We start from the raw sequence: 24,750 nt of genomic DNA on the forward strand, positions 1-24,750 counted from the left end.
AGTGCCAGCAATGGTTTGCCATGTGTTGCTTGGTTTTAGTGAAAAGCAAAGTCAGGGACAACTGTGCTCTTTGAATGTCAACCAGTTCCCACCTTGAGCTTTGTGTGAGCTCTAACTGATTTATAAAACACTGCACACGAAATTACTTTTAAAGTGGCATTTATGGCAATAAGGAAGGTGTCCAATCACCATTGAAAGGAGAGGGGTAATGCTGGGGGGATGCACTGTATGGTGAAGGTCATGAATGGCATATTAACACTGAGGGACACCAAAGTAAAGCAACTTGTAACTACAGTCTGCCAACCTCCAAGCCAGTTACAGAAGGTGGCCTTAATTTCCTCACAGCCCTGTGGGAATTTTCCACTGGTCAGTTTTAGCCTGTTCCCCAGCTGGATTTTTTATTTGTTGCCTCTGGCTGGCTCCTACCTGCCAGACTGGGCACCTATCCACATCTACTAATTTGGAACAAAAAAGAGGTGGAACTGGTCTTCTCAGATGAGTCATAAATTGGTTTGTTTGCATCTCAGGCATTTCTGCATCACCTGCCTCATCTGAAACAGAATCTTGTCTTTCAAAGAATGGTGCTTGCAGTTCTTCAGACCAGGTTTTCTTTTTGTTTGTTTGAAACTTTCATATTGTCCTGGAATAGAATGACAGTTTGCAAGTACTGTTGTAAAAACATTTGGGTCATAAACTTCCAGAAGAAATGTAATGTTTTTACACTTAATTTAATAACTTCTTGTGAGCCTCTGGGATGAAGAGATTCCTCAGTGTCCTATGCATTCTTTGACATGTGGCTAATACAACATGCTTTCCTAGGTGGGTGTTTTATAGAAAAGTGACCTTCTGCTAGGAAAACAAAATAACAACTCAATTGAAAGAAACAATGAAGGTCTCACAGTTTCCTTACTGAGGTGAAAAACCAAGCAGTGGAAAACATAAGATGCATTTATTTTAACATATGGGACTTTGAGCATCCTGTGGAAAACTCATTGATATAGTAGAATTGTGTTTTAGGATGCCTCTGGAGAAAGACGTGATAGAACTATTAAAATTTGCAAGAAAATATATTAATCAGTCATGTGTTAGAGCATCCAGCCTGGATGAATGAACACTTTTTGAAGAACCAAACAGCCATGGGAATGGTGGTCCCTAGTCTGTCATTGTCACTTGTCTGATTTTGGAGGAGTTACTTATGTCTCAACTAAGTAGTGTAGAAACAGTTGAGCCCCAGAAGCAGCATGAGACCTTCCATGTGCAGATGTCAGGTATTACAGAGCTGTGAGCATCCCCTGCCCACAGAACAAGTCCACCCATCCTGCAGCCATGCCACTGGCTCTCATTAGCAAGCCACTCCATATGATCCCTTTCACAGCTGCCAAGTTCAGTGATCACTCCTTGGAGAGACTTTTAGGGCACTTTTAGGGGTTATCAGCCAAGTGACATCCCTGAATACAGTGCTTATAAATGTTCCCAGCTTTTTACAAAATTAATAAGAAAGACCTTTCCTCTCTTCCATGTTAATGCCAGGACCAAACACAAGCTAACCTTTACCTCTAAGCCTCATTTTTTTTTCAATTGCAAAAGTGACTTGCTGTTTACTTCAGAATAGTAACAATGAGACACAATTCATTAGTGTCTGTGGATTTTTTGGAGGTGCTGGGATGAGAGGAGCTACAGAAGTGTGTAGAATATCTCTTCCATTAGAATTATATGACAGTGTCATTGAGAGAGTATTCTGGAAACAGTGATGCTAGATGCTTCTTCCCAAATTACCACAAATAAGCCCCCTCCAAAATCTGCTTTCAGGAGCAAATCTTTTCCAAAACTTGGGATATATCTCAAACAGAAAATTTAAATGTAATTTATTCAACAAGCATCTCAGGTATGAAGTAGCTACATTTTCATACTTGTAACTCTAAAATCTTCAGTCCATATTTCATAAACATACAAAATAAATAGGAAAAAAGGAGAATGAATTCTAAAAGAGAATGCATCCTCTCTTTCTTACTCTAAAAACCAGTTTTAATTTTAAAATAATCTGGAAATTTTGACCAGAGATGGAAGCCCTGTCTTACAGAAAAATTAATACTTTATTCAACTACCACCTTTCTAAGCAATCCTAGCCATTGTCAGCTGACCAGCTAGCTATGAAAACAATGGGGTTCTGTAGATTTACTGGTGTATGTAAAAATTGAGGCTTCAGGTAATTCTACGTCTCTGTCTACTGTTCCATGTATGGTGACAACTACAAGCCTGCCAGAGGAGTTGCTTGATAAATGGAACAGCTAAAGTCTTCAGCCACATTCATAGCAGCATTTTATCTCTGTTTTTTTCTTGACACCATTCCTTGTCAGATGTTTGCAAAAGCTATTTTTGAAATAAAAAAAAAATGGTCTTCCTTTCCTTCCTCTATCCCCCCTCAGAGATGGCAATCTGAGGTTTTGCTGAAGGCATATGAAGTTACTCTTCAAGATACTGTAAATGTCACCTCTTTTTCATATGAATCAGGAGAGTTAGAAAATCTGCACAATTATTAGACCCTAAGATAACATAAGACTCAAGAATTATTAGGCTCAAAGACAGAATGCAGTAAAATTATTTAATGAGTGTTCCTAGTAACCACTTTTGTGCTCAGAATAAAACATGCAAACTCCTTTCCAAAGACTTGAAGCTAAGAATTTTAATAGACCAAATGATTTGTTTCCCTAATGCATTCACCAAGTGCAGCAAGCTGATTAAAATACTGGATACTATAGAACCTTTTTGTTTCTGGTCTATAGAGCTCAGCTTATACATCATTACCCATGTATTACAGGTACACACAGCTATTTTACACATAAGGGAAAAAGAAATGGAATTTGTATGTGCAGGATGCTGACTTTGACATTTTCCTTTTGGAATGGTAAAAAAGTAAAGAAATTGAGAACAGGCTTTGTAGGAAGTCCTCCTTCTCCAGTGAGAACTGTAACTGTATGAGAAGGCAATGAATAGACAAAAGCAATCCACTGGGTGAACCAAAACAGCTTTCAGTAAATATGTGGTGGTGGTCTTTTTATGTAAAAAGCCTTTAATACAAAATAGCTGCTCTATTAGAGAATGTGATAGATAGATGAAAAGCACCTTGCCAAAGGAAAGCTTCATCAGAGTTTGGGGATAATTCTGTAATTACCTTACTAACATAAATTTATGTTCCTATTTAGGAACAAATTCACATATTAATTTTACAGGACTTCTGTAAAAAAGAAACAGGCTTAAGCAGCAGCAGAGTTTACTGTAGAGCTATGTAAAGTACTTCTGAAATTCTGAAACTTTACTCTTCATTTAAATGAATTATGGAAAACTGTAAGTACAGACTAGAACCAAAAAACCCCCCAAAATATGTAAAGCAAATATTCATTAATAAATGTGTAATTAGTAGAGAAGGTGCTTTTCTCTTTATTACTGAACCCACTTTTTAATTTGTGACCTGTAAGTCACAGGAAGGCCTTTTCCTGGGGCTCTCAAAATTTCAAGCAATAGTTTCCAGAGAAAAAGGGTAAAGTGAATGCAACTATCTCAAATGAATTGCTTTGTATTTTTTAGCAAATGCAGTCTACGCAGTTCTTACAGTTGTTTTTCATCTTTTCTTACAGATGATATTTCAACTTATTCTATCAAGAATTTATAATCTAAAGTTTAGATTCAGAGACATGAGGCAGAGGGTAAATTTACGCATATGTCAGGTCTCAGCAAAGTCAGTGAATCTCAAGCATAGGTTTAAAAAGGTTTAAAATTAAAGTCCTTTATAATGATACTCTGAGCACACTGCCACTTTCTTGAACTGGTAAATCTATTCAGTGAGCAGCATGATTATTATTTACCCGGAGCTGAGCTCAAAAGAATTTCAGTGGCTGCCAAGTCATGTTTACACACTGATAGTGTCACTTTTTAGCTAAGTGACCAACAACATGGTTGGTCTGATTGCACTGGCTGAGAACATCTTCCATAAAGTAGAAGAGCAAGAAGCCCTGAAGATGCCCACCTCAGCTGACTGTAAGTACTACTTAAATTCAAAGGGAAATTAAAAATAGCTGCCACTTTATTATTAAAGGGCTTTGCCCCTTGGTAAAGCAAATAAAACTATTCCCTGTGACTCAATAGGAGCAATATTCATTCACTGAAGTTGCAGATTAGAGAAATTGGATTAAGCAATGTGAAAGAAATTTGTTGTAGAAAGAAAGAAAAAAAAAAGTCACCCAAATGGAACTTAGCATTTTATTCTTATCTGGAGGGAAAAAATTAAATGCATTTTAAAGGAGTCTCTTAGTGGTTTCTAAATTTATACATTCTGATTTGTGTGTTTAAACTTTGGGAAGCATTGAAAATGGCTCTGCTTTCAAATGAGATATGTGTACCTAAATCACATTGAATCCGCATAAAAGTACAGATTATTTAGGGCCCACAAGCCAACTGCTTCTCTTTCAACATTAATGACTTGCTGACTTTTGTGCATCAACATTTAGATCTGGGTCCTTGGCATCCATGAGCAGCTCCTGCAGCCAAAGGAAGCACACATCTTTTCCCAGTGCCCCAGTGCTGGAGTGCAGGGAGGCTGTAACATGCTGCTAGAGGCTGTAATAACAACCACACATAGCACAGAGGGCCTCTCCCTGCTCCCATTTATGGCAGGGTCAGGGGAGAACAAAGTAGACATAAAACGTGTTTCCCCCTAATTCAACTGCTTCAATTCCACTAAGCAGAATTCAGGTGCGGCTGAGGATTTCAGCACCTTCCTTGGAAAGTTTGCCCCTGGGCCATTAAAAATGGTTTGAATAATACAATTGACTTGCCTCTTGGTGTCATTATACCCTCTTTTTCAGATCAGTGATTTTATTAACAGATATACTGATAAAGATTTATTTTTATGAGATATTTTATGGCTTTTAAATATCATATGCAAGTTTTCAGCTATTTGGCTCCTTGCAGCGCTGATTAGGATGGTGCCTCTTTTTTCCTTCTTTCCTCTGTTTCCAAAGCAACCATAAAATAAAACCGAAAAGCACACAGAGCCGAAGACATAAATTTTGAAGAAATAATTCTGACATGCAATTTTGAAACCCCTTTTCAGGTCAGTGTCATTTTTGTAATTGATGTTACCAGGTTTATTTGTCTTTGTATTTTCCCCTCAATAAACAATTCAAATATACTTCAAGCACTCCTTTCACAAAAGACAACTTGAAAACATGTCAAGCAGCTTGATTTGGAAGTTTTTCCAGGATTTAGACAGCTTGCACATTTTATTAAATTGTACACATTTTTTAAAAGCTACTACTCAACATAATACTTCAACTGACAAGAATAGTAATAGGAAGTGTATACTTACATTTCAGCTCCAGTTTGATGAAGTCAGTGTTCCCCAGATTCTCAAGAAACACCCCATCTGAGGCTGATGTTTTGAAGTAGAAAGAGATGTCTGCACTGGTTTCTCCTTGGAAGGTGGAGAAGTGGAGGTAAGATGATGAAGTAACAAAAGAAGCTGCGTTCCAGTAATTCCCTGCAGAGGATAGACAGGAAAGACATGTTTCAGTGCTGTCTTGAAGCTGTTGGAAAAGTTGGAAACTTTAAGGTTCATCTATGCTATGGTGTGTCTGTGCTGAAGAAAGAACCCCAAGCACCTTGATTCTTGCTATCTCCATTTTGTTTTTCTGGGCATGGTGTGTCACATTTCAGAAGACAGACCCCGTTAATGGTAAATTTATTTTCTAGCTCTTAATTTATCATATCCAGTCATACTCAAATGTTGTTATTATATGTTTATTATAGTAAGACTATCATGGGAGATCATTCAGAGGGGCAAAACACTAGCTTGATACCTGCTTCACCTCAGGTATATGCTTTGCTTTCATATATTGCTGCATGTGTGACTTGTCTTCAAAATTATTCTACACACCTACACCCCCTCCTATTCTAGCCATGTCTATCAGAAGTTAATTAATTTAAATCACAGGAAATATCCAGTAAATGAAGCTAATCAATACGACACAATTAACATATGCACCTAATAGTCCCCTAGTACATTCCCACTGGAGAAATATAATAATTAATAACATCCAATAACTATTACTGTACTTTAGCTAGAATGACAGTCAAATTCAGTGCAAGGTAGCATTACAATGCAAAAAAGAAGTCATAAGATATAAGAGCAGGTAAGATTCTCTTAATAAAAAGATCATAAGATTCATAAGAGAAGGCTTTGGGGTGACCTAATTGCTGCCTTCAAGTACCTGAAGAAAGGTACAAGAAAGATGGAGAGGGACTTATAAGGGCATGCAGTAAAAGAGCAAGAGGGAATGGCTTCAAACTGATAGCCAGTAGGTTTAGATTAGAGATTAGAAAGAAATTCTTTACTGTGAGGGTGGTGAGGCACTGCAACATGTAACCCAGAGAAGCTGTGGATGCCCCATCCCTGGAAGTGTTCAAGGCCAGGCTGAACGGGATTCTGAGAAACCGGTCTAGTGGAAGGTGTCCCTATCCACAGCAGGGATGTTGGAACTAGACAATCTTTAAGGTTTCTTCCAAACCAGGCCATGTTATATTGATTCTATGATGATCATATAGGTGATAGAGTAAGCCAGTGAGAGACTGAAAGAGCTGTTTTTGGTTTAATCAGAATGCTTACATATCCAGCTTCAGAAACTTATTAGAATATCACTCATGATGTCATCACATCTGAGCCCTTAGTATTCTAGCTAATAAACATGATACTACTACTTTTCATTCCAGTCCAAAGTCCCAGATATTGTTTTTTCATTGTTTTATTTTTCATTTACTTTATTGTTTTTATTACATTATGTGATAATGCTATTATTTGTCTGGTTAGCATTGGATGAATATGAATGAGGAAGTTTCAGAAGATCAGCTGTGATGATACATTATACTACTGGCTCACACCCATTTCAGAAGTTTTATTATTTGAGTAATTATTAATCTCTATTCAATTTTAAATTGAACATCTGAATTAGCAGATGTTTTTAGGTATAAATAAAAGCATACTCTTGCTTTCCATAGTACTATTCCATACCCTACATTGTAATTCTGCCTCTCTCAAGGATTTAGGGTATTTGGAAAAAGAAGCCATTTTCCATTTAGTTCAATGCATCCCAAGAGGAAAGTTGTAATTGAGATTTTGAGGGTGTATATATGTAAGCACACATTTGAGCAGAGAAAGTGGGAAGAAATAGGCATTCATGAAACAGGTATAAGTGAATTAACCAGTTAGGCTAGATCAGCTAGTTTTTAACATGTATTACTACTTACCCTCCTTATACAAATGAGTAATTTCCAGATTGAACACTACTAATGATTTCTATAGAAAAGTCAATAATCTTCATATCATAAACCTGCACGAGCAAGAAATATCTGCTCGTTATTTGCAAGTGTGTTCTTTGAAAACATACCTAGTGCTAAAGCAGCACAGATAAATGTCTTGAATTTTATTTTCATTCGTAGTCTCAGGTCTCATTTTCCTGCACTTTTCAAAGTGCTCTCTTAATATTAGGGTTGCTTATGGTCTAGATGCATGAGTGCTTTGTCAATAATCTGTAAATACAGGGTCCAGATGGACTTTGTATATGCTCTTCCATTTGCAGATGTACCTGGACATCTCTATTTTATTTTCCTGGGACCTGCAGATATGCTAGCTGCTGGCAGACCCTCAAAAAAGATTTTACTTCACTTGCTGAATAAACTCACATGAAATAAGTGGGACTTAGACAAAAAGCCAGGAATGTATTAATACACTCTCTGTTCAGGAGCCAATTTTGCTGCCCTGAATAACCTTGTAGAAATGCGTCAATGTTTTTTTTAACTTAAATAAGTATTTTAGATCCCTAGCTTTACATTCCTTGAATATTACAAAACTTGTTATCCCAAAACACATGACAAGTAAAATTGCTGTGAATGTGAGAGCTATAAAATTCAAGTATTACTGGAGACAAATCTCTCTTCAGTGAGAAAGCTGTCCAAGCCACCTCACTTCACCAAAAGAGAGCAATATTATAATGAATATATAGAGTGCATTATTAGAATGAATATTTCAATAAAGTAAATAAGAGTATGACCTGCTATATGAAACAGCTATATATTTTGCAGTATTGTATTTACATATTTCTAATTATCTTGCAAACTTGAAATCATTAAATGCAATTTGACATAGACTTAGTCTGCAAGGCTGGGACCCTGTGGGTTAAATCCTTAACTATGAGAGTGCATAACCCAAGAACTGGTTTGCCTTTACAGGGCAGTAGTTTTCAGTTGTATGTGACCAGCTGGACATCTCAGAGTTTTTAGGATTGGTATTGTTTGTGGGTTTAACCAGCAGGGTGCAGCCCTATGGCAAAGATTTCACATTTTTACCACAGCACACTTGCAAGGACTGCTGCTTCAGAGTGCCACTGCAGGGCCAGATAGGCAGGTGGGTTCAGATGGAGCCTTCATCACCTTCTTATTGGAACAAAATGAAACAATTTTTATTTAGAGCTACATCCAGCCTGCTGAAGAGCTCCATCATTAAGGATTTTGCATTTAATTCAAAATGCTACGATTTGACTTTGCAGAAAACCTTGTCTGCAGACCTTATTGGTGAGAGAATAAATATAAATGATGCAGACAGAATTGGAGAAATCTCTGCACCTTGAGAGAGACATCTTCAAAGACTATTCATGAGAAATTCCTATGAAGATAAAATCATGGTTTTGCACTCTAGTGTACATTCATTTCAAATCAGTTTAAGGGAAAAAAGTCTTTTTGTTAAGGGTATAATAGAAATGTTTTGCCAAACATAAATAATGATTTTTATCATAAAATGCTATCTTTTGATAATAAATGGGCTCCCTAAGGAAATACTGTACAAAAATCCACTTTACACACATTATTACAGTTTCTTGCTAGGAACTTTTATCAGTCACTATGCCTTAGAATTTCTTTGGTACATTGTCACAATTCTTTCCTCAAGTGGTTTGAACATATTGATCCTACAGGCATTTTTCTCCCACTTTAGGCTGACAAACTGTAGATGGAGAAAACTGGGACTGGAACTTAAACCACAGAGTAGAGGTATGGCAGCAGGAATATCAGACAGAAGGTGGGAAAGGGAGTTTATTTAGAAAGAACACTATAAATGATAAGTTTTTAATTTAAAAACATACCAGAGTCTAGGGATAATTTTTATTGTATTATCTGAAATATGACATTATAATTTTACTTTCTTTGAAAACTCAACTATAATTTTGTAATGAACACCACAGCTCTGTTGTGCAGTTCTGTTAGTTTAAACTCGCTTAGTGTTTAAATTAGATTTTAAACCAATTAAACAGGTACAGAGCATGCTGCTGTCGTGGAAGCACAAATACAAGTCAATCAGGACACCAGACAAGCCTTTTCAGTTGTTTGCAACTCGAAATAAATGTGGAGATCCCCAAGGCATGGATGTGTTTTTCATAAAATTTCTTGGTGATGGCAGTAAGCCTTAGGACACAGGGCACGTGGAGGCAGGAAAGGGAATTGCTGACCACAGTGCCAGAGGACACTGCCATGGATGTTTGCCTGGATCCAAGCAAGAATCAGAGTCATAGCCGAGACAGAGGTGCCTCAATGCACCAAGTAACACTTTGTGATTCTGTTTCAATTTGTGTCAAGGTTGCTCACAGCTCTGCCTCTCTGCTGTGAAAATTAAAATCCAACTCGTTAAGCTCCTGCAAAACACTCTTACTGCTTTCTCATTAGTTTTCCTAACCCTGAGTTACGGTGTTCTTTGTAATTTGTATGATACAAAAGTGTCTCTTTTAGTGCTCCAAAAAGACTCAGTCTCAGACAGGTGGCTGCACTATAATTGCAAAGGTATAATTTTTACAAGAACAGCGATGGTCTGTAGCCACAAGAAACCAGCCCTACTACAAAAGTTAATGAGAAGGGACATCTTAAATCTCAGATAAAAAGCTGAACTAGGACTTGAAGATTTTTCCCATGAAGTCCCACCTCAGTGAGAAGGAAGGAGACCCATAATACTGACAGGGACAAACACACATTTTGTCCTGAGTTATGCAACATGAACAGGCATCTTTTAATGTGTGGCAGCTCTGTAACTTGAAAACAGAATCACTGGCCTTATAGTAATCAGCCTTTCAGCTTCTGCCTTGCAATATTTTTGTTCAGAGCTCCCTTGCTGGCTCCCATCAATATCTTCTTTCTTAGCATGATTGAAATTCATGCTTTAACACCATCAATTTCACTTTTACATTTAAACCCCATTGAAATGGATAATGGCAATACCAGAACTGTAAAAGACATCAGTGCTTTTAGCCCTGCTAGGCAATCGCACTAGAGAACGAATGCTGCAGTGTCAGGCAGCTCTTATGTATTACAATAGACCAAAAACCTCCAGGGCCCTCATCTGCAGCAAAACAGATTTTCTATCAAAACCATTATGTGAATAAAACGTAAGAATAGTCTTCTATTTCAGAGGAGATGGCTATGTGAATGGAAAACTGTTCTGTGGCACAAAGTAATGGATTGAGATTATCCATACAATTATGCTCAACAAATCAAGTTGGTGGGGTTTTTTTCCTTTCTTCTTTTTCCATTCTGAGATAGGAACTTATGCATGCACACAGAGCAGTTTGGGTATCAGTACAGCAAAAATCACACCTTAGACTCAAGTCTTCAGATCCATTTCAGAGTGGAACTTGCTGTAATGAAAACCAAATTTGCTGTTGGACTTTCTATTTGAAAAGTCAAAGAAAATTGGCAGTGTTTCTTGCACTGAGTTGTACTTTATTGTGAAAGATGTAACCATGACCTCTAAGCAGGGCAGGTACTTTTCTGTCATCAGTGTTAATCTTTGGGGAGCTGAGATCACAGCTTCAGTCTGAGCTGGAGTGGGGGTTGTGTTGGGGAGGAGAGCAAGGATGGCAAGTCGTCGGCATTCTCTCCTTTGCTGGGAGAACTACAATGCCAGGGGCTTCTTCCTGACTGAAATATCTGCCTGGTGTCATTTTTCATTGTGCTAACATGCTTTGAAACCTTTGTTTTTCTCTGGTCTGCAGCTCCATGCTACATCTACTATCTTTCACTCTACTGCATTTACTATATTTAATGCACATATAATTTACTATATATGGTAATTTTTACATTTCTTTGATTTCTTTGGTACTCATAGAATCAGTTTTGACCAGCTCCAGTCCTGAATTTATTTTCTTGTTGGTGAGTTGTTTAGAGCCTTGGACTCCCCTCTATCAGTCAGTATCCCTTTGCCCACAATCCCACATTCCCAGTTTTCAGGACTGCTGAATATATGCCAGTTGTGCATTTCTCTGCCCACTGCCATTATTCTTATTGGTCCTGTACCTGGGCCACAACAAGCCCAGACACTGCTGCAGGCTGGGGGATGCAGCTGGAAAGCTACTGAGGAGAAAGTGACTGGGGGCTGACAGCCAGATGGATACATGAGCCAGCAGTGTGCCCAGGTGACCAAGGGCATCTTGGCCTGTATCAGGAGTAGGGTGGCCAGTAGGAGTAGGAAAGAGTTTGCCCTGCTGTACTCATCACCGGTGAGATTGCACCTTGAGCACTGTGCCCGGTTCTGTGTCACTTGCTTCAAAAAGGACATTGAGGTGCTAGAGTATATCCAAAGAGGGCCACAAAGGTGGGGGAGGGTCTAGGAAACATGTCTTATGAAGAGCAGCTGCAGGAAGTTGGATTGTTAAGCCTGGAGAAAAGGAGGCTAAGGACAGAGTGCCTGAAGGGAGCTGTAGTGGAGTATGGATCAGTCTCTCTTCTGCCATGTCTTAGGTAAAAGAGTGAGAGGAAATGGCATTAAGTTTTGCCAGGGGAGATGAAGATCGGCTCTTACAAAAGGTGCCTGCATGAGGCACGTGGGGATATGATTTAGGTGATTTAAGCAATGATGGTGGTGCTGGGCTGACAGCTGGACTAGATGATCTTGAAGACCTCTTCCAACCTTGATGATTCTGTGGTTATGCTAGTCATCAATATCTTATTCTGCAAAAAGTAACTACTTTTTAATATTATGGTGTTGCACCATAAAAAGATAAGCAACAGTAACACAAACTAGGTGTAGTACTCCTGCCATTAGAGGAAAAAAAATAAAATAAAAAAAGAGACAGATCTCAAAATAGTCCAAGCCTGGCAAGTCTGTGTCCTTGAATTCTTCCTGCCATACCCAAAGACTAACTAGTGATATCAATAATGTGTTTCCTGGGCTGTAGGTTAACAATTTATCAACATCACAGCAGAATATCACTTGAAAAGAAGCATGTAAAGTGCTACTTAATTTAAAATTAAGATGGTAGTGTCCTGATCTGCAATCCAAATCTGAATCAAGAAAAATAAACCAGAAAGAGCTGCTACATATGATGTTGCCTTAATAGCAGAAAAGTCTTTTGACAACACACAGGAAAAATCCCCAAGTGAACAGATGGAGAGTGTATTAGCACTGTATAACAGCAAACTGACTTACCCCCTTTCAGGCTAAATAAAAATATAGGTTAGATTTCAATTTCCAGGCTAAAACTAGCTGTGTATCCTTCAACAAAGTAACAAATGGCTGGAAGTCCAGAACAAAACCTGCTGAGAATATCAATACATATAGAGATGAGCTCAGAGTTAACAAAACAGAAAACTTAGCTCTGCAGTGATTGCTGTCATGTTAAAGACAATTCAGATTTTAAAAGATAAATTCCAGGTTGCAGAATTTTTTTTTACATCGACCTTGACTTTTTTTTTTTTTTGCATTGACGATCTAGTCCAAATGCCTGACCACTTTAGAGCTGAGCAAAAGTTAAATCATAGCTTTAAGAATGTTGTCCTTATACACTGTCTTAAACACTGACAGGCACAGGGCATCAACCACCTCTCCAGAAAGCCAGTTCCAGAGCTTGATCAGCTTCCCAGTAAAAAAATGTCCCCATGTCAAGCATGAACCTTCCCTGATGGGTGCATCTTTTAGCCATTCCCATGTGTTCTGGCACAGGGCACCAGGGAGAAGAGCTCAGCACCTCCTTCTTCTGACTCCTGTTTAGTTTCCTGTTAACCAGAACTCCCAGAACCCTCTCTGCAGGGCTGCTCTCCAGACACTACTCTCCCAGATTTGTGCCTGACATAGCTCCATAAGGCAGAACCTGGCATTTTGACTTATTAAATTTCATCCCATTAATCAAAGCCTAATGATCCATTTCCTCAAATTCCTCTGCAAGGGTTCTTGTCCCTCAGGAGAGTTAACAGCACCTCCCAGTTTGGTTTAATCAGCAAACTTGCTGATGGTGCATTCAACTACTGCATCCAGATTGTTGATAAATATATAACCCCTTCAATTTCTATACTACACCTGAAACTCACAGTGATTCCTCAAGACTTCTTTTCTGGAAGTTCATTGCATGCACCTTCTCTGAAAGTGAGGTCCTGAAAAGGTTACTTGTCCACTCATTTGGGTGGTGACCTTCCACTGATGCCCTTTCCTCCTCCAGTTTTGGGGAGGTTGTTTGGTCCTCACTTACAGAACTTTGTCACCTCCCCTTCTGCATGTCTGCCACTACTGTGACAATTGTTGACCTCATTACAGAACTTTTCATCTTTTCATGTGGGCCCAAGGTCTAAAGCCCCAAAATACTTTATGCATAACAAAATACTGAGGAGAGAGTAAGTGTATTAAAAAAATTACAAATGCAGACAAGTCCTAAATTACTTCTTTAGAAATTAAAGAGTTTCTTCTTCTATTTGGGATCAACTTGAGTTTTTTGGTCAGCAATGAAGGACAAAAAATTACTTATATTTGCGTTGCAATAAGATGGTTAGCAGTTTATCAGCTGCCATTATAAATTATCTGTTTTCATAAAGATTCTCAAGTGACATAACAGTTACAAGACACTAATCAATGGATATAAACACAGATGCTAAAGTTTGCTTTACTCTGCCAGTCACTATATTTGCTGAGTGAGGGGAAAAGTGCAATCATATTTATCAGTGAAATGTTGGAGTCAATAAAACAGATTCAGTGATGCAGAAATGCTTCCAGCACCTGCTGTGTTTCCTGCAATCATCTTTGGAAGATCATTTTTCAGAACTCTTGCCTCCTGGCCACAATGCCTAATCACGATACATACCCTGTCACTGCTGGCATCATTACTTTCATCCATCTAAAGGATGAAAGGTCCTGATCCGGCCTGGTTTACAACCTGGAGCTCTGTAATGTGCTGATAGAGCTTTAATGATGCATGTAAACTGGTGTCCTTTCAGGGGAATTTTTTTAAACAATAACTGACCTGTAAACATGAGCTTGATCACCAGTGAGCCACAGTCAAGGCAGTATGTAGGAACCCTGCCACGGTGCCAGAATGGTAAACATTAAATACAGGAGCCTGCTGCTGTCCACAAACCATGTTACTGTGATGATCTGATTCTCTGTTGTTCCCTATATATTGGTGGGTGTTTAGCTGTGCAAAACAATTGTCGAGCTTTCCATTCCCACCTGGTAATGCTGCATAATCACCATATGCTCTGCACATATCTGTGCAAGATGGAAGGCAAAGACACAAGGACAATAATGTAAAAAAAAAAAAAAAAAAAGAATTTTCTTAAGAATTCAGTTTCCCTGTGGTACTAAATCTATTCCCTGTGCTGCAGAGGTGAACTGCCGGAAATGGTAGCTCTCTGCTCTCCAGATCCTTGGCAAGGTGTGTGGACAATGAGATTGCAGCTCTAGAGCTCTGTAGAGTCAGAGCCATTGCATTGGCCAACATCATGTGAATTACATGACCCAAAATCCATTTCTTCTGCCATTCCCATTTGCTCTTCCTGCAATGATGTTTTAAAAGAAGAATGCGCTGGGTAATCTTCACACAGTTCTTCCCCTCTACATTTTCTCATTTTCTCTGCTTAGAGTGACATTTTTCTTCCTATTTGTGGCTTTAAAATCACTTGTGTGTGACTATGGATCTGGACTCAGTGTTCTGGCTCTTTGGTCACCTGATTTGTTCTGCTAGACCAGCTACACATTCACATTGGAAAATGTTTTTCAGAATTAAAATGTAAGATGCAATTTGTTTTTGATGTAGTACATTAACTATTCTTCATGCCATTGATTCCATTGTTATTGACGGAGATCATGAAATGCTTTTGCTTGATCTTCTATTACTGGATGGATTTCAGAGATTTCTGAACTAAAGCTGAGAATATTTAAGTCACAAGTTATAACTAGGTCCTTTGGTTATTTGTAGTCCTCTAACCTGATGAAACTTACAGCTAAAATAATTTGCGTGAAGTAATCATTTAATTCAGCAGGTGCATTAGTACAGTCATGCTGTTCTACTGCTTATTTGTAGATATATACTTTTAATGACTCCTTTGTTCATGTCCTAGTTCTCAGTTATTAATAAATAGTTTAGATATACATTAAACCTACAATTGAGTAGAACTGTCTTCATTCTTATGATGCCATCCAAGTTTCATGTCACATGTAACATTATTCCAAGTCCAACTTCCCATTTTTTTGTGTGTGTGTATTTTTTATGGACCGTAGCTATTTATACAAGCACAGAATTTGAATCATAGAGATAGACATTGTGTTCTGAATTCAAACAGCTGGGAGCTTAACACCTCCATGGATTCCCTGTTCTACATTCCTCTGGGAACTGGGAAGAACCACTGGACTCCATGCTGTGGTACTATTCCACCCCAGACACTGGTGCCTTCACTAGAACCTCTACTCTGCTCTGTGCCATGGCCCTGCTTGATATGCCGATGTTGATATAGACTTCCCCCCTTCTGTCTTTGAAAAAAATTTCTTTGCAAAGTAATTTTACAGTTCATTTCTATATCATCTATGCAGAGAAACTTTTCACATGACTGCATTTGAGCATTTATTCCATTCCCTGCCTGTTCCTTATCTTTAAAATAACTCATTAAGACTATCACTATGTCCAAATATCTTCCTGTGATCTGACTATCTCAGCAGTATTCTAAATCCAAGAATACAAAGAAAGAATACCTACAAAATTTAAATTAAAAAGTAAAATTTCTTAGTCTTAACATTGCCATTAGTGACACTTGTAATATTTTTATCAGAGAGAACACTTATATGGACAAAGGTGGGCTCCCTGTAGAAAGGTACATGTACGGTAGGAACTGCAGCTGTCCCTCTTCTAACAGGCACTGTCTACTGACACTTCAAATTTCACACAGGTGATGCAAGCAAATATATCTAGTGTAGTAGCAAATCTAAACCAGAACACTAATGAAGACATTTTAGACTAAATAAGTTGTCATATGGAGAGAGATCTATTGAACTCCTGTTGCAGCTTAATGGTAACAGCACTGAGACCAAGAATCTTAAATGTTTGTATATGTTAAAATGCTTTTATACAAATTTAACGACTATTAAACCAATCAGAGTTTACAGATATGTAACAAAGACTTATACATAGTACATCCCCATAAAAAATACCAGCTTTACCAGAAAAAAAAACCCAAAACCTATCACAAATAACCCATGCTAAAGGTTTAACTTCCCTAGAGAACCCCTTCTCACGTTCAACTATTTTGTGAAAGTATGACCAATGTTTCTGACTTGCATAAAAATTACAAGAAAAATCAATAGAAAAATTGCAATGAAATTAGTATTTTCGAGGTGAAATGATTTGTGGAAACAAAATATAACTGCATCTACAGGAGATCTGATTCTGACCTCTTGCTAATCACTTAGACATAGCTCTACTGTTCATGGCATTACACTCAATTTACACAAATCTGAGAATATTTACTCAGTGTTTATTTCCCAAATATTTTACATCTCAACCAAAAGACTATGCAATGAAAGAGAAAAGGGTGTGAAAATGATGTCTCATAAAGAGCCAAAGTTCTTTGTTTCTTTTTATTTTCCTTTCTTTCTTGCTTGCTTGCCTGCCTGCCTTCCTGCCTTTTTTAACCTTTCCCATCCCAAATGTCTCTCTACTAAACAGTCATGTAGAAATTTGGGCTTGTAAAGAATGTTTCAGCTGGCTTATAACAACAGAAGATTGCAGCTAAAAACTGCCTTTAGACATTTTACAAAGCATGGCACTGAGTGGGAAAAACGTGAACATCTAAAACTAGATGAACACAAAAGGAGCCCCTTATAGTGAAGATTTTTATCTGAAATGGAAGGTGACTTGGGGAATGGCACTGTGCCATAATTTAGTCATTCTAAATTCAATTTCTTGGCTCTGACATTCTTAGCATACATGACCCTGGCCAAGTTGTTTATGGCTTATGCCTCCAGAGTCCAAGATCTCTGAGGTGAAGAAAATACCATTTCTCTTTTCTCCTTTATAAAGTGTTTTTGAATGTTGATTTTGTAGGACTGTCAACATTTGCAGAGAATTGTGGTTACAATCTTAGGCTAGAAGGGGCAGCTTTTCTACTTGAAACAGAGTACAAAACCTGGCTTGAATTTGAACACGCTCCTGTGATACAATAGTCAACAATAATTTTCCACAAATTTGCTTCTTATTTTGCACATTATCCAAATGCATTGGTGTTGGATGAAGTCATTAAATGAATGTCAAAAAATTTTGAAATTGGAGAACACAATGTGGTAACATTATTTATGGATAAAAAGATATACATAAATATTAGGTCCAGCAACACTTAAAAAGCAAAGATGACAAATATTTTGCTATTTGTTTAAAAACAAATATTTCTTCATAGTATTTTGCAACCTTGCATGACTGTAATTATCTCACAATGACCAAGATACCCATCATGGCACATTACCCATTATGACATCTTTTTCCAATATAAATATAAATAAATATAATAAGGTTCTTTGAACATTAATGAATACTGGTGATTTTTACTCAGACTTTGCTTTGCTCAGACATGCAGCCCAAATCAGAAGGCTCCTTAGCAATCCTTTTATAAGAAAAAAAAATCAGACATGGCAGATCTAAACTTTTTGAAAGGGAACATCACAGTCATGCCTACTATCACAGCTACTAGCTCAGGCATTTGGTATTGGGAAAGAGTTAAGGCTAAGCTAAAGAATCAGAACTATGGTCTGTATTTGGTCTAAATAAGAAACTACTCACAAGCTGTAAAGAATCTGGGCTGCTGACACCAGAGGTGTACTTCACTTTGATCTGCAAAGACTTTCTTCTTCTGAAAGAGGGAAGAGCTGTACTCTGACACTCGACTTTACAGTTTCCTTCATTGGGAAAAGAGAGTATTTGTGCACAGCAATCTTGATTCTCAAATGGAGAGGAAGGGCACAAATGGACCAAAATATACTTGTATTGATCAATTGAGATGTCAAATATAGATTTAAAAGGCAGTCATGGGGGAAAAACGTGCCTGCACAGAAATGGATATGAATTGGGATCTGATTTTGGGAAACCACCTAATTTCACAGGAATTTGTTACTGCATGACAATCTCTGTTGGAGGAAATTCTTCCAAGGACAAAAATAAATGTGGCTTTTGTCTAAGGAAATATTGACATGAGTCAAGAAATGCCTTGGAACAAAACCAGAGCTAACCCTGGAGATGGAAGCACTTGAGATGTGCAGGTGTACCCAGGTCACAAGATCAGACAGCTTTCCAGGACTGGGGTGGAGGGCTGGAGAGTTGAGAGCAAAAGCTGGCCTGCACAATCTTCCCACAGCCAGCACTAAGACAGGCTCTGCATTGCTCTGTGTTCTTCTCTTTTATTGTATGGGCTTGGGTGGAGTTCTTTCATGTAGATAGAGCTGCACTGTGCCTTGTAAACATAACATATGCTTGTACTAATTGCCTCAACTGCAGCCTGACCTTCTAAGTGGGGCTGCTCTGGCTTGGATTCAGCCTTCATTTAAGTCACTATAATGGCAATCAGTCTTAGTCCTTCCTTTTCAGACTATAAATATGCAGCTTGTAACCAGCATTACATGTTTCCTGTGTAGTCATCCCCAAAAGACAGAACAGCTGGTAAACTGGGCTCCTGACAGTGAATCTTTATGATATCAACTCTCTGCAGGTGATGGTGGGTCATCTTCTCGGCCATCTTACAATGTTTGCTTAAGAACACACTGAACACACTTGGCTTCAACCATCACTAGGTCCGATTTGTGGGTACTTAACCTGGTCTGCTGTCTTGTGTTTATAGCTATTTGTTCCTGAATTTGTTTAGTATTCTATGGGAGCTTGAGGTACAAATAAATGCAGGTTAAAACAGAAAATTTGATGAGAAGGAAACAAATGAAACCCTGTTTTTGCAACGAAGGCAAAACTGGCACCTGTGTTTATTATGTTGTCTCATTGCAAGTGAACAGCTTATGTACATATTATTATATATGCATGTCAGTATTTGTCAGCAATCCAGGCTCTTACTGTTTTTCTCTAGAAACTTACTCTTATATTTTTTTCCATGACAGCACAGGCAAATAATGGAGTTCCACACAAAGAAAACCATTCTCCCCCCACATCCCCTCTTCCTCACTCCTTCCTTCTCAATCCCTCACCCAAAAAATACCCCAAACAAGCAAACCAGGAAGAATAAAAAGATGCTAAGTAATTTGAGTTTTTTTCCCCATTCAAAACCATAAGGTAATAAAATAATGACAGATTCAATTTTATTTTTTTTTCTGGGAATTTGAATGAAAGCCAACAAAGGGTTAGCAAAAAATCATCTCAGAGCCTGGTCACTGCTGAGCTTACCTTGTCATTTCTGATTTCATTACTGAGTTTCTAGAAGAACAGTTGAACCTGCAAAATGTGCTTTCTCTCCCATGTGCTGAGCACAGTCAGCCAGCTGCTGTGAGTGCTGAGGCAATGAGGGCTGGGGAATAGGGTGGCAGCAAAGTGGATTACTTCAGCTGCATCTAAAAATGTATGAATTCTGCAGAGAGAAAGCAACAGGCCCTGCTTCAGAAAAGGGCTGATTGGCTTTTCTAAAAAAACAGGTTTTGGCTCAGTGAAAGGCTCAAATGCTCATATGAAAGAAAGAAACATCATCTTCATATGAGTACCATGAGGACAATCCTGTCCATAAACATTTATTGTGAAAAGTACACAAATAGCAGGGATTGAAAGTTTATTTTGCAGATTAAATCCAGACTGTCAGTTTGTTTTTTTTTTTTTTCCCCCGGTATTTGTTGGAGGTTTTTTGTGTTTTTCTCTGTGCTGGATGTGTTTGCTTTTATTTTTTTTTTAGTTGGTTGGGGCTTTTTTCCCCATCTGATGAGTAATTATGCAATTTCTTTGGTTTACACTTATGATAGTACAGGTTATGATTTTACTGAGAAAAACAAGTCTTATTTTGCAAGCACAGGTATGCATTATTTCTTTTAAGAGACACCATGATGTCAAGGCAAGTTTTTCAGTTTCAAAGACAGTTGATAATGCTTGTCCCATCAGAGGACAGAGGAACTTAGAAGTATCATAACCAGGTTCAGCACTATTTACCATTTCATTAACTCTGCAAACAGTATTAGCAACCTCTCCCTTCAGGGAACGAAAAGCTACAGGTTAGCAAATCAGTATGTTTCTGTTCTGTTCTATTCTTTCTTCGAATAACTGAAAGATCAAACAACCTCTAAGTCAAAGGGTAAATCTAGATAAAAGATGATTATTTGTGAAGTAATTTGAGTTTTTTCCCCATTCAAAGCCATAAGGTAGTAAAAAATCTAGCCTTCATCTTCATAAGCTTTTAGCTTAGCACTTGTCCTCTTCTGTTACCACTTTTTTAGATTTGAAAATTAATATCAGTGGGAAGTTTTCATATCTTCACCCCTTGTCCCCCTTCCCACCCCCAGTTTCATCCACAGATCTGCATATTTTAGCTTGAGAAAGAATGAAACCGACTTTATTCAGATGATTACTTATCTGCAGATCACTGCAGCCTGGTAATCCAACTCATCTTACTCCTGTGTCATCACTTAAATAGAATGCTTTTCAAAAATACAGAATAATAGGAGAATTGTGTGCCAGATTTTACTTTTAAGGGAAGATGGATTATTTCTCTACTGAGGTGAACCAGTTTTTCATAGCATGAAGATTACTTTTTAAAATGGATAGGGCATATTCTGCTACTAATTATAGATGCAAATCAGGAAAAGGTATATTAACCTTAATAGCTTTTAGTCTTTCTACAACTTAAATATGCCATTGCTCTAAAATCTCTTAAGCTTATCCAACTTTATGTTATAAGAAATTTTATCTGATATTATTACAATTGAAGACAAAAATGGTTTGAATTAAAAGCCTGGGGAAAAAACCTGCAAACACACAAAGCTTTTTAAAGCTCTGTACACATTTTCTTCTTAAGCTTAAAAACAACATGGCAGCCATGGCTTTTCCTCCTAGATGTAAACCTAATGCCCAGTTTTCTCTATATCATAACTCCCATGCTTATTTCTACTGAAAAGCTTTGGCAGATCACCCTCTCAAAGTAAAAGATTAAACCTTTTCTCCTGTTCCCATGCGTTTTAGTCCTGAGGAAGACACAAATCAAAATGACTGAAAAAGAAACATGATGGGTCATATCTGCTCAGGGAGGCTAATAACCAAGTATAGAAAACTTAAGATATTGACATGATCTGATGTTCTGTTCGAAGGTGACTTAATCACAGGTTTCTGCACAGAAAGGATCCAGACTTCAAACAATTGTGCTGGGCTTGCTGCCAGGAAGCCTCATAACTGAGGGCTGCTATCAGCCCTTCCAAAAAGGAAAAGCAGAAATAAAAAGGCAAAAAGGAAAAATTCTTGGCCATCTAATACTTTTGGCATGTTAGAATGCTTGTCAGAGAGGTACCCACTCCAAATATTGAATTTTTCCTTAATGAACAGAAGGACTCTGGCCTTAGTACTTCATGGACTTAAACATAGGCCTCTCTGAAGGTAAACACTACTAATCAAATGTGTCAGTATTTTGATAGGTTGTGCCTTCTGAAAAAAGGATGAGGATGAGAAACTGGTACCTTCCCTAAAGGCCATTACCCATTTGAGCCTCGAATGGGACATGTCAGATACCAAGGAGAAGGACAGAAAAAGAGAACAATTAGCCCAGAGCAATAAAAAAAAATGGTCTGAACAAAAATCCAGGCAGAAAACCTTAACTTTGGTAAGGAGAATAATTCACATCAAGGAAACTAGCTCTAGAGCAAAAATGATGGCATTCAGTCTTGTTATTTGTTTCTTCCATTCTTGTTCTAAAGTCTATCTCATTATGAATCTTGCTCTTATCCAAGCTTCTCCATCACATGCAGTTACTCCATGTCTTGCATGTTCATCTACCATTACATCAGTTCCCTCAGCATGGACATCCCAGGGAATGTGACAACAGCATTTTATAGAAATTCTTATCAGAAAGAGTGTTTGTATCAGAAATTATGTGACCAGAACGACTAAGAAAGTAATCACACCCCTGTAGTTGGCACTGGTGAGCTGCACCTTGAATCCTCTGTTCAGTTTTGGGCCCCTCACTACAACAAAGACATTGAGGTGCTGGAATGTTTCCAGAGAAGGGCAATGGAGATGGTGAAGGGTCTGGAGCACAAGGCTGATGAGGAGCAGATGGGGGAGTTGGGGGTCTTTAGTCTGGAGTAAAGGAGGCTCAGGGGAACATGGTCAATCCTTTTTCTTCAGCCTCAATGATAGTAATTTCCACCCTCAAAAGCTGACACAGTATAGATACACAATATTACTACAGTTTTTCTTGGGGTCTAAAATTACATTTTAAAAAGAAAAGAAAAAAAAAGAAAATAGTTGCTGCATGGTTAAGGAGAAGGAAACTTTTGCCTCTATGACAGGTTCCTGAATGTTAGCTGTCTGTCTCTGTCTTCCCAGCAATTTTTGTGTACTGTTGATTTCTCCAACTGGTCAGAGACTAGTAAACATGAATTATTGAATAGCAAAGAGTTGGAAACCAATGCTTTGCGGTGGCATTTGTCTGGTATTTGTACTCTTTACAGTGTTTTCTGTTGCAGGCCTGAATTTTTCTATTGCAACTTCAGATAAAAGTGCTTCTCTCTGCATTACCCACACTGCTGCATCTGTGCTGATTTCTCTGATCTCCATCCCACAAAAAGATGGAACACTGATCCACAGAGAGAGTGAGTTAAATGTATCTTCTATACATTCATACCCCTGTTTGCTTTGATTTATTTTACAGCCTTTTTTCTATATCTTATGTCACTGCTGGATTTCTGCACATCTAGTGGAGGTGTCACCTTTTCTTCTTGGTCCATAGAACTGCAGCCACGTTACTTGCCTGCCCAGTGTGAAACCACTCTCTGGCTCTGTCCCGGAGCTGGGGCTGGGGTTTTGGCAGAGGCAGATTACTCATTTATTAGGCTGAGCAGAGCCTAACACATTCCTAATAATGTGCCCTCTGAGCTGGGGGAAGCAGTTCTTGCCTGTTGGCAGACTGCTAGTGAGCTCCCTGTACCTTACAGAAAAAAAATGTAAGTTGTGTGAAAGGAGAGACAAGGAAGGCATCAGCTCATCTGCACTACACTTGTGGAACTTCAGAAAAGTTAATTTAGGCTTTACCCTATGCTTTGCTGCAGTAAGTGTCATAGCTGTGAGGCCTTGAAAGCCTGTTCAGAGTTTTCAGGAATGTATCCTCATCAAGTGTCTCCTTTCCAAGCCATGTCTGTCACAATTTCACACTGGAAGGCATAAAGGTACACAAGTGCCACTATAGTGACCAAAGTGATATGGAAGACACAATTTAACCCAAATTTGGCTTTTCAAAGGGTTGAAGAAACAACGTGTAGCACTTCTGAGGCCAAATTTGGTATGTGCAGCCACAGCTCTGTAGCTAGTTTTCTGTAAGTGTTTGCAATAAATAATCCAATTTTAATTAACGTGGGATATAATAACTCTTATTAAATCTAAATTGAATGCATGTTAGGGAACTTAAATTTGTAGTATTGCCCAATACAAACCTCCAGAAGTGGCAGCTCCAATACCATTACTCCAAGTTTTATCACCATGTTAAAAATGACCTGCTAAATTACTCTCCTGGGTAATGTGCAATGCCATAAAAATTAAACACTAATTTATTACTTAAATAAAAGACATCAGAGATTGTCAGGGTGTTAAACATCAGGGCTGGCTTGTTTTGCAAACCATTTTTTATGTCAGACCCAGCTGGTACTCCTTAAATGGAGCTCAAATAAACAACCTTTTTTCTAAACTGAGGCAAACAAAAGCCAGGATGGGCTAGTGGCTCAGAGTATGGGATTTCAAACTTTTTTCTGATATGGATCACATGGTAGTGGAGTGACTATGTCTATCACTGCCACTGGTGACTGAAAATATCATATCTTCTGTAAATAAACCCATTATTTATATATATAACCTCCTGGGACCAGAGGTTGAACAAAACACCCTGTCTGCAGTGTTATTGCTTTCAGTCCATAGGCTGCTGTTCTTTATCACTGCTGCTTTGTGCCAGCTTTGCTAGCCTGATATGAGACTGATAATAACCTTTCTAAAGATTCAATTGCAACTTTGCCATTGACATAAAATGAAGCACAAGCAGGAATGACACCACTTTCTCTTTGATGGCTGTTTTATTTCATTTCCTCCTCTTAGAGTTTGTGCAGAACTGAGGCAGATCAAGCATCAATCTTCCCTCAACTCTGTGTTTCAGCAGGAAGAATAAAGCATAAATACACAGTATTACTGCAAAATATCCATTTTTCCCTAAGTGCTGTCAGTTAATAACGATAAGAAGCAA

General features: G+C 38.2%; 1 protein-coding gene across 2 annotated transcripts in view; it reads right to left on the reverse strand.

Annotated features, from left to right (window-relative positions):
- The window catches only part of CNTNAP2 (contactin associated protein 2), a 1,014,456-nt gene that overhangs the window by 107,598 nt on the left and 882,108 nt on the right, over nucleotides 1-24,750 (reverse strand). For both annotated transcript variants that reach the window (XM_064419448.1, XM_064419458.1), the window contains one exon: nucleotides 5,366-5,536. In XM_064419448.1, the coding sequence (XP_064275518.1) occupies nucleotides 5,366-5,536 (171 nt within the window). The remainder of the gene's footprint in view (nucleotides 1-5,365; nucleotides 5,537-24,750) is intronic.

Source organism: Passer domesticus, chromosome 1 (genome assembly GCF_036417665.1).
Source record: "Passer domesticus isolate bPasDom1 chromosome 1, bPasDom1.hap1, whole genome shotgun sequence".
In the NCBI taxonomy this organism is placed as follows: Eukaryota; Metazoa; Chordata; class Aves; order Passeriformes; family Passeridae; genus Passer; species Passer domesticus.